At 39.2% G+C, this 17873-nt stretch overlaps 1 protein-coding gene across 1 annotated transcript in view; it reads left to right on the top strand.

The window, feature by feature from the left end:
- The window catches only part of LOC140917643 (connector enhancer of kinase suppressor of ras 2), a 461714-nt gene that overhangs the window by 372944 nt on the left and 70897 nt on the right, over positions 1–17873 (top strand). Inside the window, exon 15 of the mRNA XM_073360900.1 lies at positions 410–444. Within this exon, the coding sequence (XP_073217001.1) occupies positions 410–444 (35 nt within the window). The remainder of the gene's footprint in view (positions 1–409; positions 445–17873) is intronic.

Below are 17873 nucleotides of genomic sequence, written 5' to 3'. Positions count from 1 at the left end.
TTTCTGTGCAGCAAAGTAAGTTAAATTGACAGTTTCCTCCTTTTCCTTAAAATCCCCACTCAGTTAATTGGAAATGCAAATATTATAGTATATGCCCTATTCTGAAGAAAATACAATTTCTTAATCCTAAAGCACATTATGTATTTTAAAGAGCCTTCATTACAATAACCTCATCAGCTGAGGTTTATTTGATAAATGCAGAATTTTTTAACATTATATCTCTGTGGTGAAATCACTTTTAGTTGAAATTTAACTAAGTTTTCAGTTTCCTTTCTCTTAGAGTTACTGAGCTGCTGTTATGGTTTATATCTGTGACCTCATTTTCCTACAGATAGTGTGGTTTTGATCACAGAAGGAAGTATTTTTTTCAAGCCAGATACTAAATACTACTTTTTATTCTTCTCTACAGAGAGCAGGGGAGACAATCAGTGGAGATTCTGAAAGGTAATTTCTTTTTTGTCATCTTGCATTTGAATGTACAAAACTGTTGCGTTCATATTCATTATATTTTAAGAAATTAGTTGTGCTTTTCACTTTTGTAGGGGTATAGTTTGTTTTGTTTTTCTGAGAGACTGAAGTAATTTCCAGATTTTAGTGAGAAAAACATTGATCTCAGTGAATATATTTAATGGCTTCCCCTGCTGATTGCTTCAAGTATGAACATAGGTTTTAGACTTAAAGGGTTTCTTGAACTTTTTTTTAAACTAAAATAGTATCAGATATAAATGAAAATAAATTAAAGCTATAATACAAAGTTGAGAGAGCAAATGTCTTCCCCTTTCCTTTCTTTTTCTCATTCCTTATTTATAAGGATTAACATTTCAAAAGCACTTTGAAGATGAAAAGTGTCACATAAATGTTTAGTAGTAGTATTTTTGGAAATCAACAATGAAATAGTCCTTTCTGTGAATATTTTTGTTCCATCAACATTTTTAAAATGCTAACCCCATCTGCACAAATATGTAAACTAATGTTTATCTTTCTTAGTATCTATTTAATAAATATACTAGGGCTAAGCAATTATTGTTCAATTTGCTCTTTAGTGTTTGTATTTGGTCAAATAGAATACAGAGAAACACAAATAATAGTGGCAATATCTCTGATTCATTTACAATTAGACTGATTATGCACAAAATATATAATAGATTACATCCAGTAAACTACATTAAAATAACATTGTTTGCAAAGTCAGACACTTGAACATTAGAAAATGCCAGAATTAAGGTTGTCCATGTGACATTAATTGAGGTCCCCTTCTGCATATGCATTATGATAGTCTTTAATTATATGATCACATCCTATTTTTTTCCATAGAAACACTGCCTCACTCAGCCTATGGATAATTATTCAGTGTTTCTTTTTATCCTTCTCATTCATTGCGTGGCACTAAGCCTTTTTTAACCATCCAAACCTTCCGCTGAATAAAAAATAATTAATTTTCTCATGGGTGTTTCAATGGTGCTTTCAAAATAGTATACAAATGCTTCACTAATAAGCACTAAAGAATTTATTTTCACAACACCCGTGTTAGATTTGGTGGTATTCCTATCCCCATTTTACAGTTTGAGTACTGAAGCACAGAAATATTAATGTCAAAAGTACCCACTAATTTGGGGTTCCTAACTTGAGACACTTTTCAGAGTTCTTTTTAGCACTTTCTCTGCTCAAAGCACAGCTCCAAGACAACTTCAATGGCAGTTATGAGCACTTAGCACTTCTACAAGCCTGGCCTCAGCTGTCTCACATTATACACTCATAAAAGGAAGAACGCATAATTTGTCACCAACTGTGGTGTAAATGTTTGGCATAAGTGGTTAAGTCTAGCATCAAATAGGAACTCTGTGGCAGGGATAGACTCCAGTTCTCTAAGGTGGCATTCAGCCTCCTTAATTAGGAGGCTGTCCTTTCTCTAGTGCAGTCCCCTGCCTCATTGCCTTCCAACTTCTGCAACAAATGGGACAGAAAAGAATCTCATTCACTACATACCCTGCTTCATTCCAGAGCACTGTCCATTCTGTGCACTGAATGAGACAGGACTTGTGATAAAAAAAAAACTATGATCATGGAATTAAAGACTGTATCATAATGCATACACACAAAGTGGCCAACTTAAGGTTACACAGGTAACCTTTATAGTGGCATTTCCTAACTTTTTGGTGCTTGACCTTGCAACTTAACATTCTTTGAACAAAGTTTTTTTTTAATGTGATTATTTTAAAACAAAAATAAAACCTCTATCACATGGAACTATACTGACACCCAACTTGAGTCATTTTATAATGGAAAGTGTCAGGCACCCTTACCTTCCAGCAGCACTACCGGCTCCTCCTATAATTATTACAAATGACAAGCCCATCCCCAAATATATTCAAAACTATCTGCTCATCTGCTATATAAACTATGGGTCAGATCTTTCAAAGACAACTGCCTGATGAGACCCAGGCTCCTTGGGAAAGCATCATTGACTTCACTTGGGCTCTGCGCAGTCATAGACATCTGCCCAGGCAGATCTTTGACCTTTATAACAAATTGTTTATAATATATAACAGAGTAGGTACATATTAAAAAACCCACATGCAAATATGTTGAAAAACACTCCTGTTATGTGCAAAATATGAGACTCATTACAATATAGTGCACTATATATCCATTAAAGAAAACAATTTCAAGTAAGTAGGCTGTCAAGTGAGCCTAAGTTGCTGATTTCCCTTGACAAGAAGGGCCTGGGAAAGTGCTCTGACCCTTTTGTTGCTATTTCTTGTAGCTTTGGAACCCTATGTGTGGATATCTATATAATAGCCAATTTGTGGAAGCCAGAGGCCCAAGGGAGAAGGCTGCAGTTCCTTGTGGTTGATCCTGGGTTGCTCTTTTTTTCTAGCTGTGATTGTTGACAGAAAGAGGCTGATGCAGACATGAGGCCACAAAATAATCTCCCTGGGAAAAAACTGTAGGAGGGTAAAAACCCAGTAGAAAACACTGAATGTAACTCAGAGGTCCTACCTAGTTCTTTTTTCAAAGGGGAGAAATTTGCATGTCCATTGAGAGGATAGGGAATGGAATCCTCAGTTTCTGTGTATCCTAGTGCTCTGTGAGCAATGTGACCACAGAGCCATGCCATCATCACTACAAAGAGTATAGGCAAAGAGCCCCTCAGAGCTATTTTGCTTGTCTCCCCTGTTAGGGTTATAGAAGGCACAGAGGAACAGTTATTTCTACTTAGAGAAATAAAAACTATAGAACATTTCTCACTAGGAAATTGCATGGGGATGTTACAGATCAATGTAGCTGCAAATAACAAAAGTGCAGTGGAATCCCCATTTTCCAATTTCAGCCATAGAATTAGATGCCACAGTCTCCAAAAAGCTCTCATGAACTGTCATTCCACACACAAGGAATCTTGTTTATTGGGGAAAGGAATGCTCAGTTGTGTTGGAAAATCATTGCCAGCAAGAAGTTCCATAGCAACTGTTCTTAGTGTTTGTATTCAGTGAATATCAGTAACTACTCACTGGTGTTCATCTAAAAATGGTATTAATCATATCCTCAGTAAATATTGCATGCTTAAAAAAATAAGTTATTTAAATCATTGTAGTTAATGTTCAGGAGAAAAACAGGGAGAAATATTTTGTAGCCTTTTTTTACATGTATTTTCTTATATTTGCATTTTAAAAATGAGGCACCTTTGCTATTTTATGTTCCTCCGAGCAAGAAGTAAAATTTCATACAGTACAGTATCTCTCATTACAAACATTTATTTGTATAATGAAATTTGAAGTCAAGGGAGTCACACCAGTGATGAATTTGGTCCCTTTTGTCTGTACTTTAATGGGTTCCACTTCACCACTTTAGAATGACTGGTGCAGTCAATCATAGATCCATTAAGGCAGAAAGAAAACATTTGGTATCAAGTGCTGTGGGCAATATGTTACTACTTACGTTCAATGTCAAAAGTTGAAAACCTGAAATATAGGCTGCAATGAAGGTTTTAAATGACAAAGTTGTATCTTCTATGTCCTTTCAGATATTTTTAGCAGTTTTAAATTATTTAAGATTGTGCTTGTGACCAGGGCCCTAGACCAAATGGTGCCCCAGGTGAGGAGCATCTTCGGCGCCTCCCCCCTCCATTTGTTAAACTTTTGAATACCTTATTTTTATTGCATTTGTAGCCCATTTCATGACTTTGATGCACTATTGGCATGCATGATCTATCCCTGTCATATAAGACGATAAATTTACACTTTCACAATTACACAATAAAACAAGGTTCACAATATCACAGCTGGCCTCTCACTTAACTTCACTTCATTCTTATATCTCACTGACTGAGTTCCGACGCCCTGCCCCTTATATACCTGCGAGGGCATGGATGACAACATGTTAGAAGGTTCGAGGAAAATGTAGTTCTCCAAGTCTGGAAGGTTCCACAAGACTTAATATAGGTCTAGAACATTCTAGAAGGATAGTGAAAAATTAATCCACATATGGAATACTGGAAATATTTTCCTTCAAACATTCTATTTTCCCTTTTGTCGCTAACAACAAAAACAGCACTCCAAGCCCTGCTCCCCAAGTGGTTGCCTTGGTCACCTGCCCCTAAATCCGGCCCTGCTTGTGACTTCTGGCACAAATAAACCTAATGTTAAAAGGTTAATTTTTCTTCTTAGATCCCTTGTCAGTTTTATATCTGACTAGAGCAAAGTTTACACAGAAAATGAAAAACTGAAAGTGCATATTAACCTATCTGTACATCTCTTAACTTAAATTTAAGGGTCTTAATCTTCAGCTGGGACCAAACTGCACTTGGTATAGCTTTGGAGATGAGGCACAAAAGCTGGAGAATGCTTTTGCACACACACCCTTAACCTGGGGCCATCTGGTCACAAGTCTGGTCCCTTGTATAAAAGAGTACACTCAGAGATGCACAATTTTACATTGGTTTCCGATAGCCTCAAGGGACGGGGTGTTCTGGCATCAGCGGATCACCAGGGCTCAGGGACAACTCAGCCATACCCATCTTATGGTGACTGTGTGCCACTTAAGGATTCCCACTGATGGGGAATCCTGAACTGCCAGTTAAGCCAGCATGAGTGTTGCCTTTTGCTCTTGGAACAGCACAAGCAGCCTTACCGAACCAGAGGATCTGGCCCAGAGATGTATATTGTTCTGCCAGTTTTAATGCAGTTGAATTTTTCCACATCATATATAAATAGGTGCTCTGATTTTCCTTTGTTACAGTTTGTTTCCTGTCACTTGATTTTAATTTTCATACCAAGTTAAAGGGAAAAAACATTGATGTTCACAGTTAATATTGATAAACCCTAACAACTTCCCATTGCCAGATCAGAAGTCACATTGCACCATTTTGTTCCCCGATTTGAAATTTAAAGCCTACCTTCTGTTGGTCACCAGCATTTAACTTGCTGGCCATCTGATATATATTTTCAGATCAAAAGGCAAGTTTTTATTTCCAACTTGTATTAGCCATTGATATAGCTGATGTCTTGTAGAGAAGGAAGACACATAACAGCAGGGATGAAAGTAACTTAAAGGACTTACTGGTATGCTGGAGTCCTGAGCAAGGGAGCGGGGCCTCAACCGGAAGGGGCAGGGCCTTTAAATCAAGATTTAAAGGGCCCAGGGCTCCGGCTGCAGTAGCAGCGGCTGGGAGCCCCGGGCTCTTTAAATCATCGCAGGAGCCCCATGGTAGTGGTAGCTGCGGCAGGCAGGAGCCCCGGGACTCAGACGGCAATTTGAAGGGCTTGGGGTTCCCGGCAGTGGCCCAGGCCCTTTAAATTGCCGCCCGAGCCCCAGGGCTCCCAGCTGCTGCCACTACTCCGGGGCTCTGGCAGCGGGGCTCCGGTGGCAATTTAAAGGGCCCAGGGCTCCAGCTGCCACTACCATAGTGGAGCCCCGGGCCCTTTGATTCACAGCTGGAGCCCCGGGGCTCCCGGCTACCACTGCTACCCCAGGGCTCCGGCAGCAGGGCTTTGGCAGCGATTTAAAGGGCCTAGAAGCTGCCCCATGCTGGTACGATTGGCTGTGTACCCGCTCTTGCGAGTACGCTGTACCGTGCTGGCTTACTTTCACCTTTGCATAACAGCCACCTGCATACAAACAACAGGAACGCATGCAGACCTGTTCAGCAAGGACCCATGAACGTCTTCACTTAGTGAAGGCCTGTAGGTGGAATGTACTGAATCCACCATTGGAGGAGATTGTCATTGCCTCTCTTTGGGAGAACAAGATGCCAGCATCTCTTAAAGCAGCAATTATTAGGTCTCTTCTCAAGAAACCATCTCTTGACATTAGCTTTTTATTGGCTCTGACCTTTGTTTTTTGATAGAACCCAGAGTAGTTTTAGGCAATTAGTCACCTGCCCTAGGGGTTATCTTATGGTGGGTTTTACAGGAATCTGTTCTGTAACCCTTCCAAGTCATGACAATATGAGGCTATTATGATATAAGGAAGTGGTTCTTCTGCCTTCAGTGTGTGTCTGTTACCCTTTTCAACATCTCTGTTTTGTCTGTCCTAGATGGTGGTCACTGGGTTGAGACTCAACCTGGATTAGACCGTGATAAAGCTTGTAGTCTTATTTTACCTCCATTGTTTGAGGAAGTTTGCCCTCCATGTTTTAGTTCTTTAAATGCCCAGGTAGCAGTAGTGGCCAAGAATGCATATTCTTTTGGGTGCAGCCCTCACTACAGTCAACCATATTTTATCAATAATATCTAAGTCTTCCTCTGAATCATCCATATCTTACCATTGTGCTATGACTCTTCCTGTGAAACCAATATTTTTATAGCCAATTCTATTATCAGAGACTGGTCTGAAATGATTGCCTACTTGTCCATGAGAACTTGAAACCCCCCATATGCTATCAGATCTGGAAAATGTTTAAAAGTGCTCACTGACTCCATTTTTAAAAATTACTGAATTCTTCTATTCAAAAATCTTGTCAGCTTTTATCTGAAATTATTGCAACCACACCCAGATATGATACATCGAGCTTCAAGAACATAGAATTGTATAAATAAAAGCTAGAAAGGTGATGGGTCCACTGACCCAAGATTGCTTTTTCACCAACATTGCCCTTAGAAACTATAAATAAATTGGTTAGTCTCTAAAGTGCCACAAGTACTCCTTTTCTTTTTGCAAATACAGACTAACACGGCTGTTACTCTGAAATATTTCAGTTTCGTGTGCCAATTTTCCATTCTCTCTCTTCCAACAGATGCCCCCTGTACTATAGTGTCGCCATTCAGAAACTATGCAACAAAACCAGTATCTTTAAAAAGCTGATCACATAACATTTAGTCACCTTCACCTCCAGTAGCAGCTTTTGACAAATGTAAAATCCCCTTTTTTTTTCTCCTTGTGACTTTCATAAATAAGAGAAAACTACAAGGTGGAGTCATCAGCAAATACTTTTGGATCTTGCTCATTGGTCAAATAATTTAATAAAAATAAGAGAAAGGATTAGCCTCCAGTTTGATCCCAGAGTTAATGGAGAACATATCTTATCTGTTTGTAATGCACCACAATTTTTTTTTTACTACTGACAATAATTAATAATCATTTAACCTTCTATCCATTACCAGTGGAGTAGGCAGTAGCTAACCAGAGGTATAAAAAAATGTATATTCAACAAGATAAATTGTTACCATCATCCAATCTACATACCAATACTAGATAAATGGTAGAACTGAATTAGTAGTAGGGATGTTTTTCAGACTTCTGCAATATTATGTGGAGAATAAGATATAGTAGAAGAAAGCTAAAATCATGCTGACTTGACCCAAATTAGGCTGTCATTTTCTCTTAATCACAGAAGCTCAGGAGGATCCTCACAACTTTTTCTTTTTTATTAGTCCATTTATGGCTTTGTGTCACTAATTATTCCTTCATCTCAGAAGGAATGGAACACAACTGGAGCCCATCAAATGTTGTTATTTAATCATAATAAACATAATATTGCAGAAGTCTGAAAAATCCCTACTACTACTAATTCAGTTATATCCTAAATTTTACTAGGTGAAAGCTCAGATGGCCGGAGTCATTTGAACTAATCCTGTTAGCAATTTACATAACTATTTGTGACTGTTTACTTCATTAACCTGCCTCAGGGATGTGCTAAGTTTTGGCTCACAAAGCAACAGAACTGACTTGGTCACTACCACGGATTAAAGAGGACACAATTGATAGAATAGTTTTTAAATCATCAGCATTAAAAACTGCAGATCCAATCCTACACTCATTACTTAGGCAAAACTGAAACTGAAGCCAAATGTGATTGTAGCATTGTGTCCTGTGTGTTTATAGAAGCTGTGGACGAAGTTACATCCTTCCTTTATAGGAGAGCTGCATGTAACTTGGTCTGTATGAAAATATTTATATCTAAAGTTGGCAATCTAGCTCCTGGATTCAATATGTTTGGGTATATTTATTAGCTGTGGGTGAAAATCACATGGTTTGGATGTATCGCTCTAATAGATCCTGTAAAATTTTGGGTGCTTATCCAGTAATATAGCTATATCTTTTGAGGCCTACTCTCTGCTTTTTCTCTTGTTTTTGACATAGTTATTTGTATGGCCACTTATCACTCGTCCTCCTCACCTAACCACTTCCTTCTTCCATCCCTCTTCTTTCCTTTGCTCCCACAACACTTTTTTTAAAATGCCAACGAACACGGTTCCTAGAACTCTATTGCCATCATTGATGACACTGGTGTTGTCTATAAAACTGGTGGCAATACACTAGAATAAATTTAATGAATTAGTGGCGTTTCCTTTATGACTAGCCTCAGATCCATGTTTTAGGGGGCTTTCCTGTACTAAACATTCAAAACATTTAAAGCTCACCCAGCAACGTGTACTGAAAGATCTCACCATTGCCTGAGTTTTGGAGGATTATGTGAAAAGTGTTTGTGGTCTTAGTCCAGTTTGTAGTGGACAGGGGTCATCACCAAAGCCGACGGTAGGCAATAGCAGACTAAGCAATTGCTTAGGGGCCCCAAGCAGCTCATTGGCCCCCATTAGCTTTTTATTATAAGAACTTGCCTGTTTTAGTATTAGGGTAGCAAAAATATTCCTGCTTAGGGCCCCCAGTGGGCTAGCACCAGCACTGGTCATCATCAGAAATGGTACCCTTGTAAGTCTCAGCAGAGAGGCCCAGTAATAGAGACTGAACAGCAATCTGTATGGAGAAGGGATTAGGCACATTAGTGAGCTATGGTAAGGGAAGCTTTTATTGCTCCTGCCCAAGTTGTATTAGGTTCTGTGAATACATGGAAGATTTCAGTCCCCTAACTAGTTAATTCAGTATCTTTCCATGAGTATTTGCTATAAAAATGAAAGATTAAATTTTGTGACTAAATGGATTTAGGACATTTTCTTTAAAGTTACAAAATTCTGTTCTAAACCATTTACTTTAAAAATAGTACTTTGTAACTGGATGTAATGTTACTATATGACTTTCTAATAAGGATTATCCTCTGCTTCTGTCTATCCCAAGCTGCTGTTAGTACATGTATGAGTCAAAATGTTGTTAATTTATCAAGTTTAAATATCAGAAATAATTTTCCTTTTACCTTTATTCCTCTGCTTTTCTATTTTCTTCAGCTTATCTATGGATGTTTTGCTTCAGAGTATGTGAATTTTACATACTGTGAGAGTTGTCTCTGCAATTTGCCTTATATGTGCTTTCTTTGTAAGAAATTTATGTCCTATGTCCTATGTAGCTAAGCTTCTGCCATTTCTATTTTTCTCGCCAATACATTACATATGCTTTTGGTTTCGTTTCCAAAGTGTAGGGTTTTTTTCTTACAGGGCTCTCTACACTCATAATAATCTGACTTTAGGAGAGAAGATAGTACTGTTTTCACTATAAGCAGTGTTGTGACTAAGGAACAGTTGCCAAAAGAAAAGAAAAAAAACAATTTGAAACTTCACCTACATAATTGTACGTGATGGTAAATTTTCAGGACTTATGTAGAATTCATGCTACATATATTTTTGAAACTGTTCACCCTGGTCGTTAAAGTGAATGAGTCTCTTTGCCACTGAATGTGAAAAGAAATTACTTTTAATCAGTGACGTAGCTAGAAATGGAAAATTAGGTGGGCCCCAATTTATGGTGGATGGGTAGTGACCAAAGGTCTGATGTCACAGCAAATCATTTATGTTGTAAGTGACTTAAAACAATTAAATCTCCACATGCATTAAATATTGTCCATGCACAGCCATTTAACATAACATAAAGTAGCATCTATATAAATCTGCAGTAAATGTACTTAGAAAAGTCAAGCAAGCGGTGTCATCAGATCAAATTTTAACCAATTACTAAATTAAATGAAAGTCCATAAAGAACTTACATTGCCTAGCTAGTGTCCCTCCCACCACATCGTAGAGATGGACAGGGACACACACGCGCACACACACACACGACACACACATACACAGGGCAGGTGGCATGCACACACGTACAGTGAAAACACATACACACATGCACACAGCTGACACGCATACAGGGAAAACATGCACACACACAGGGACAGCTCTGTGTCACATGCAGGGAGAATGCACACACAAATACATGGACAGCTCATACACACATACTTACAGGGACAACGCATGCACACACGCTGCCTACGAGGGAGGAAGCAGCCAGGGGCTGCTGCCAAGGTTCTAGCTCTCCTTGGGCTCACGCTGCCAAAGGATTCTGTGGGTAGGAAGGATCTGGCAGAGCTGTCAGAGAGTAGCTTTCCAAAGGACTGGAGCATAGCTCCATCCTGGATTTTAGGTGCCAGAGCAATGCTCCAGACTGCTTTGGTAGCACTGCACCCCAGGGTGCATTGTTAAAAAAAAATGTTAACGAATGGCCCACCAGGCATACTCATGGCTATACCCTGCTTTTAACATGGACAATATAAACTAATAAGGAGTGGTTAGTTCATGTGTGAATTGACTGTTTTTCAAAGTATTTTATCACATTAAGTTTTCAGATGTAAAATAATTGTTACTGTAGGTGAAAGCAAAATTACAAGACTAAAGGTTAGCAATGCAGTGTGATGTAAGACTGACTTCAGTTGTGAAAGAGGCCCACCTGATGATCACTTTAGATAAGCTATTACCAGCAGGACAGTGGGGTGGGAGGAGGTATTGTTTCATATTCTCTGTGTATATATAAAGTCTGCTGCAGTTTCCACGGTATGCATCCGATGAAGTGAGCTGTAGCTCACAAAAGCTTATGCTCAAATAAATTGGTTAGTCTCTAAGGTGCCACAAGTACTCCTTTTCTTGTTGTGAAAGAGGTGTCCTTTATGAGATCTCAAAGAAACATCCCTCAAGTATAGTTCTACTCTGAAAAGTAACTTTATTAAAAACCTGCTCCATGAAGAGATGTTTTTTCTAAATGCCAGTTTTGCAGGTTCAAGCTATAATCTGAACGCCAAAATGAGTTGTTTCTGGTTCATACATTACCAACAATAAAGATTTTGCCATCAGAATTTAGTTAGAAATACTGTTGATATGCAAGCCAAAAGAGAATCTAGGTCAGTCTGTAGAATTAATTCGTAGTCAAAATTATCTTAATCATAATACAAATAATTATAAAATAGGTAGATATATTTCTAAGTATGCACAGAGAGCAGATTGATTAGTCACTTTTTCAGGGAAGAACTGTACTTTCAAATAACAGAGTTTCTTAAACACTTCCACTGAGATCATCAAAACTCCAAAGTCAAAAAGGAATTAAAGGAATGGAATAGATCCAGGACTCCATTCTCAATATACTCCTGAAGGTATAGATTAGATCCACATAAACTGTCTTCAAAGGCGTCACGCAATTAAATGCATTGCAACATGTAGAAACAATTCAATGAGATAAAGGTGAAGGGACTAATTCTGTTCTCACACTGGTGGAAGCCTACTGAATTCAGTGAGAGTAAAATTTGGCCCTAAGTTTTTATTCCAGTTTCTTATATAACTTGTGAGGCTGAACATGATCAAAGATCTTTCAAGGAGTTCAAGCTGAATCCAGTCAAGAATCTAAGAAAAGATTCTTAATCTCCACATAAGACTGTGTTGCAGGATGGTATTTTTCCTGTGTAAGGCAAATTTGTGTCTGTGCTTTATGTAGACAAATTGTATTAAACATTTTTAATAAACATTTAATATAATAACAATAATTAACAAAGTCACTATTTTGGAAACCAAATTTAACAGTACAACCTGTGGGGAAAAGCCACAGCATTTACTGCTCCAATTTTTCATGCACAGAAATCCATCAAATTAAAAGCCTATAGTCTGTCTCCTCAGCAACATCAGACTCAAGAGGAGCAGGAACTAACTTGGAGGAAAAGAGCTGTGGCAAGCACATCTGGGTTACCTCCACTAATGCCTCAGGCTCATAACCCGAAAGAGCATTGGCTGCAGCCAAGTCAGCATCAGGCCTGGTCTTCAGCTACTGACTCCTTGCCAGAGGAGAGAAGTGGGATGCAGACTTCTTGCATCGGCTCCCCCTCTTAAGAAATGTCTAGCCTAATTTTGTCATAGTATGCCCCAGTACTCCCACCATTGCAATCAATGGACCCACTTAAAAGAGAGACATTTTTGCTAGTCATAAGTAGAGGATGTGCCTCCTGCAGGAAGACATTTACTATTGAGGAGTCCTTCTGGAGCTTCAAGACCAGGGGGTATGTGTCTTGTCCTTCATATCCCTTCTGAGGCTTCAAGATTAGGTCTACCTTTTACCCCTGTGAGCCTCCATCTTTCTCAGCATCTCCACTCTTCATCCCATCTCCAGTTCCTTCCACTTTATCACAACAGATCCTTAGCTGGACACCACCCCTTCTGTACCATTGGTATGCTGGCTAGAGCTAGTTGAAACTCGGAATTTCCTGGGAAATTTGAAATTTCAATACAATATTTGTTTTTATTCAGAATTGGAACCGAACAAAATATTTCTGAAATTTTCTGCAAAATAGAAATTTTACAAAATGTTATTTCAGAAAAATGTGGAAAATTCATTTTAAAACCATTTTTATTTTCAATTTTTTTATATTTTATTTTTACATTATTTAATGCCATACCAGTAGTAGTAGTGCATAAGGAGATGTCATATGATGTTCTGTTTATTTTATTTTTAAAATCCATAAAAGCAGGTGCTACTTATTACTGACTGGAAATCTGATGTTCTTTTCTAGATCCAAGTGTTTCCTGTTTGCATTGTAATTAAACAGTTTGACACTTTGAACAAGAAAGGAAGTTAAGCACTCAGTGTACTAATTAGAAGAGCAGCTGTTTTCAATACGCTAGAAAAATGATTCCAGGCTAAAATAAGGATATCTTCCCCCTCAACTCTTCCTCCTTCTCTTCTTTGATAACTGTCCTCAGAAAAAGGAAGACTAAGAAGAACTCAACCAAAATGAGATTATATAGATTACTTGAATCTGAACTAGTTAACATAGTAGGTCTCTTTCATCTCTAACTTCCTTGATTCCCTAACTTCTATGGAGAGAATTTCCTCCTCTGAAGTGGAGGAGAAGTCAGGCCACCTCTTCTTCCAATGTGATCCCTGGATAAGAATGTCTGAGGAATCATTTTAATTGGAGGAAAATTATTTCATACACATAAGACCTTAAATAATTATCCTGCAGATTATTAAAGCCCTAGAAATTGACTCTGAGGGCGAATTTGATAAGGTACCAAAGAAGACCCTTCAAAAATGAAAACAAAAGAAAAAAAAGGTTGACCAGCCAGAGGCACTGACTTTGTGATTTGCCGGGGGGTGCTCAACCTCCCCAATTCTGCCCCAGGACCCAACCCCACTCCACCCCTTCTCCCAAGGCCCCACCTCCAACCTGCCTCTTCCCACCCTGCCCCCGTCCCACCTCTTCCCACTCCCACTCCACCCCTATTCCTACTCCTTTCCCCCCAGTGCCTCCTGCATGCTACTGAACAGCTGATAACAGCAGGCAGAAGGTGCTGGGAGGGAGAGGGAGGAGCTGATCAGTGGGGCTGCCGGTGGGTGCTGAGCACCCACTATTTTTTTCCATGGGTGCTCTAGTCCCGGAGCACCCACGGAGTCGGCATCTATATGATGACCAAGTATTCCTGAACCTGAGAGGATATTGTAGACCCTGGACAGCTAGCACCTAAAAACATCTGTTTATAGACTTGCCCTAAAACTTCACAAGGTGCCTTCAGATAATATTCCTAAAATCACTCTAAGAAGGTCCAGCTTTATTTTCTGGTTGTATGACACTCTAAAACTTTACTTGAACAGGACTCCTCAGTTCAAGAAACAGATTCATTATTCATATTGTATGTTGTCCATAAGAGGAGATAAAATATTGACACTGACATTTTCCAGATGGGTCAAAGCAGTGACTTTAAAAAACAATCCAGAAGTCAGGGGAAACTTTTCCCAGCAGGACTGAAGTATTTTATAGCAGTCTCATGGGTAGAGAGAAGAGAAGCATTTTAAGACAAAATGTGCTGTGTGCAGTTTGGGCTCCTGCACATTCCTTTATCAAATACCACACGTTGAGCATTTCCTCATTTCCAGGTGCCTCTTTCAACCCCCAAAATCTGCAGGCTGCTCTGATCTCCTGAGTCTTTCCTTTACACTTCCATTTCTTTTTATCAAAAATTTTGTTCGTATTCAACCTTCCCACTCATGGGAGTAGTTTGGCGGGAGCGTTGCCCACCCTAAACTGCAATCTTTGGGCAAGTGCAGAATTTGCATCCCTGCATGCAGCTCCATTGTCCTGACTGGAGCCTTCCTTTCCCCGCCCTCCCCGAAATATAGAAGTCAAACTACCCCATGTCACTTTTGACTACTGCCTGCCAGTTTCCATTAGTGATTCAGGACTGATGGATCCCTATCTACAAGAACTGGATAATTTTGTTCTGATTGGTAAATTTGTCTTCTCATAACAGCTGAATTCATCAAATCAGAAAACTATCTGCACCACCTACCATAGGCTTCTATTTGTTTATGTCGTTCATAAAAATATTGCTGCTGATAGGGATTCTTAGGGAAGCAGCGTAAAAACGTTTTTTGGCTAGCACTGCAATAACCTAACTGAAAGCATCTCTTTCTGGAAGTGATGCTTCCAGGAAGGGCATGAAAACATGGCTATTTAAAATGCCCATGTATATGTGGATATTTGAGGGCACAGACCACCAGGTATTGCATATTTTCATGGCAGTCAGTTTCTTTTTCAATGCCATCCCAAGTAGTAAAGCATGAGTGACTGACAGCATGCTTAAATCCTAATTCTGTGAATGATTTGGCTTTGTTTGTTGTTGCCAGATCCTTGTCAGGATCCTAACTGATACTGAATACCAATTAAAAAGAAAAGGAGTACTTGTGGCACCTTAGAGACTAACAAATTTATTTGAGCATAAGCTTTCGTGAGCTACAGCTCACTTCATCGGATGCATTCAGAGGAAAATACAGTGGGGAGATTTATATACACAGAAAACATGAAACAATGGGTGTTACCATACACACTGTAACAAGAGAGTGATCAGGTAAGGTGAGCTATTACCAGCAGGAGAGTGGGGGGTGTGGAGGGCGGAGGGGGAACCTTTTGTAGTGATAATCAAGGTGGGCCATTTCCAGCAGTTGACAAGAACATCTATTTTCCCACCCCCGCCCCCCCCAGATGTTCTTGTCAACTGCCGGAAATGGCCCACCTTGATTATCACTACAAAAAGTCCCGTCCCCCCGCCACCCCCCCCACCCCGCTCTCCTGCTGGTAATAGCTCATCAGTGGTAGAGTACGTTTAGGGCTTTCTGAATCTCTAGATTTTTCTTCCCTCTCTGGACTTCCTTATTCTGATTTCTCTGTTTTACATTATTGCCAATTTCTCTATCAAGGAGTTGAGAGGCATACACAGATTCTTGTTTATTTACTATGAAAAGGGAAAGAACAGAGAACTTATTTTAGGTATATGTCAGTGCTTTTTACGTGTCTTGTTGGTGTGATAATATGATTCTCTGGAAAAGTCAAACTGAAAGATTTAGAGAGAAAAAGTCAGAGAGGTCACTGTCAAGGTTCCTCCCCCACTCTGAACTCCAGGGTACAGATGTGGGGACCTGCATGAAAACCTCCTAAGCTTACTTTTACCAGCTTAGGTTAAAACTTCCCCAAGGTACAAATTAATTTTATCCTTTGTCCTTGGAATAACCACTGCCACCACCAAACTCTAACTGGGTTTACTGGGAAACATAGTTTGGACACGTCTTTCCCCCCCAAATCCTCCCAATCCTTGCACCCCACTTCCTGGGAAAGGTTTGGTAAAAATCCTCACCAATTTGCATAGGTGACCACAGACCCAAACCCTTGGATCTGAGAACAATGAAAAAGCATTCAGTTTTCTTACAAGAAGACTTTTAATAGAAATAGAAGTAAAGGAATCACCCCTGTAAAATCAGGATGGTAGGTACCTTACAGGGTAATTAGATTCAAAACATAGAGAATCCCTCTAGGCAAAACCTTAAGTTACAAAAAAGACACACAGACAGAAATAGTCATTCTATTCAGCACAATTCTTTTCTCAGCCATTTAAAGAAATCATAATCTAACACATACCTAGCTAGATTACTTACTAAAGTTCTAAGACTCCATTCCTGGTCTATCCCCAGCAAAAGCAGCATATAGACAGACACAGACCCTTTGTTTCTCTCCCTCCTCCCAGCTTTTGAAAGTATCTTGTCTCCTCATTGGTCATTTTGGTCAGGTGCCAGCAAGGTTACCTTTAGCTTCTTAACCCTTTACAGGTGAGAGGATTTTTCCTCTGGCCAGGAGGGATTTTAAAGGGGTTTACCCTTCCCTTTACATTTATGACAGTCACCATCTGTGTCATTACATGTCCTACTAAGCAGTGGTTTAGCAGCTATAACGTGAGGGAAGAGTGGCTGAATGGCACATTAGAGAAGTATCGACTCTCTAACAGATTATGAGGGTTTATGACACAGGATGATAAGAATGAGAGAAAAGGTTAAGGATCTCCTCTCAGTGACAAAAGTGGTACCTACCAATCCTGTCAGATTAGTGTTTTGGCACCACAATCGCTAGTATCAGTGTATATGTAAGTGTCCTTACATGTTGCTAAAATAAAGGCACAGGAAATAACACAAATTATCCTTGTTATGACTGTATAATTATACGGGAGAAAATGACAAATTTACACAGATTAGTGTGTTGAATAAATTACTTGTACAGGGCACAATTCAAACACACATCTACAAACTAACACGTCATAAAACATAGGTGACATTTAAAGCAAAACTCACAATTTCAACTGATATTACTGTATTTTTTCTGAAGAAGCCAAGAAAATGCTGCTTTATGTGAATAAAAATGTTCTATCTACCTGTCATGATGTCTGGAATAGTTCATAACTGAGAGTGCCAACCTCAGGGAAGACTGTCAAAAAGCAGGACAGACACCCCAAACTGATTGCATGTTCTATAATTAGATTTCACCAACCCAGTAACAAATGTGAACTCCTGAAGTACTACAGTAGCCTTATAATGGAGTCACAAACAGTCCCCTTTGATACTCCAGGCTATCTTGCCACCCAGGTAAAATGGACTATGTGATAAATTGTCACTTACACCAAAGACCACAAAATGTTCAGATTGCTCCCAGTCCCAAAGATCAGTCACTTACTCCAGCTCAATTTGATCTCTTTAGATCTCACAGCAAAGACAACGCTTGTAGCCAATCCTGTGGTAAACTAAGTAAAAAGTTATTAACTAGGAAAAAGAAAAAGTTATTTATAGGTTCAAGCAAGCAAGCATATATATACAATGAGTTTCAGTCTGTGATTCTAAAGGTAACAGTTGTAGTAATCTGTCAG

The sequence above is a fragment of the Lepidochelys kempii genome, chromosome 9 (genome assembly GCF_965140285.1).
Source record: "Lepidochelys kempii isolate rLepKem1 chromosome 9, rLepKem1.hap1, whole genome shotgun sequence".
Taxonomy (NCBI): Eukaryota; Metazoa; Chordata; order Testudines; family Cheloniidae; genus Lepidochelys; species Lepidochelys kempii.
Note: the sequence above shows the minus strand (reverse complement) of the source record. Positions and strands in the feature narration are given on the sequence as shown.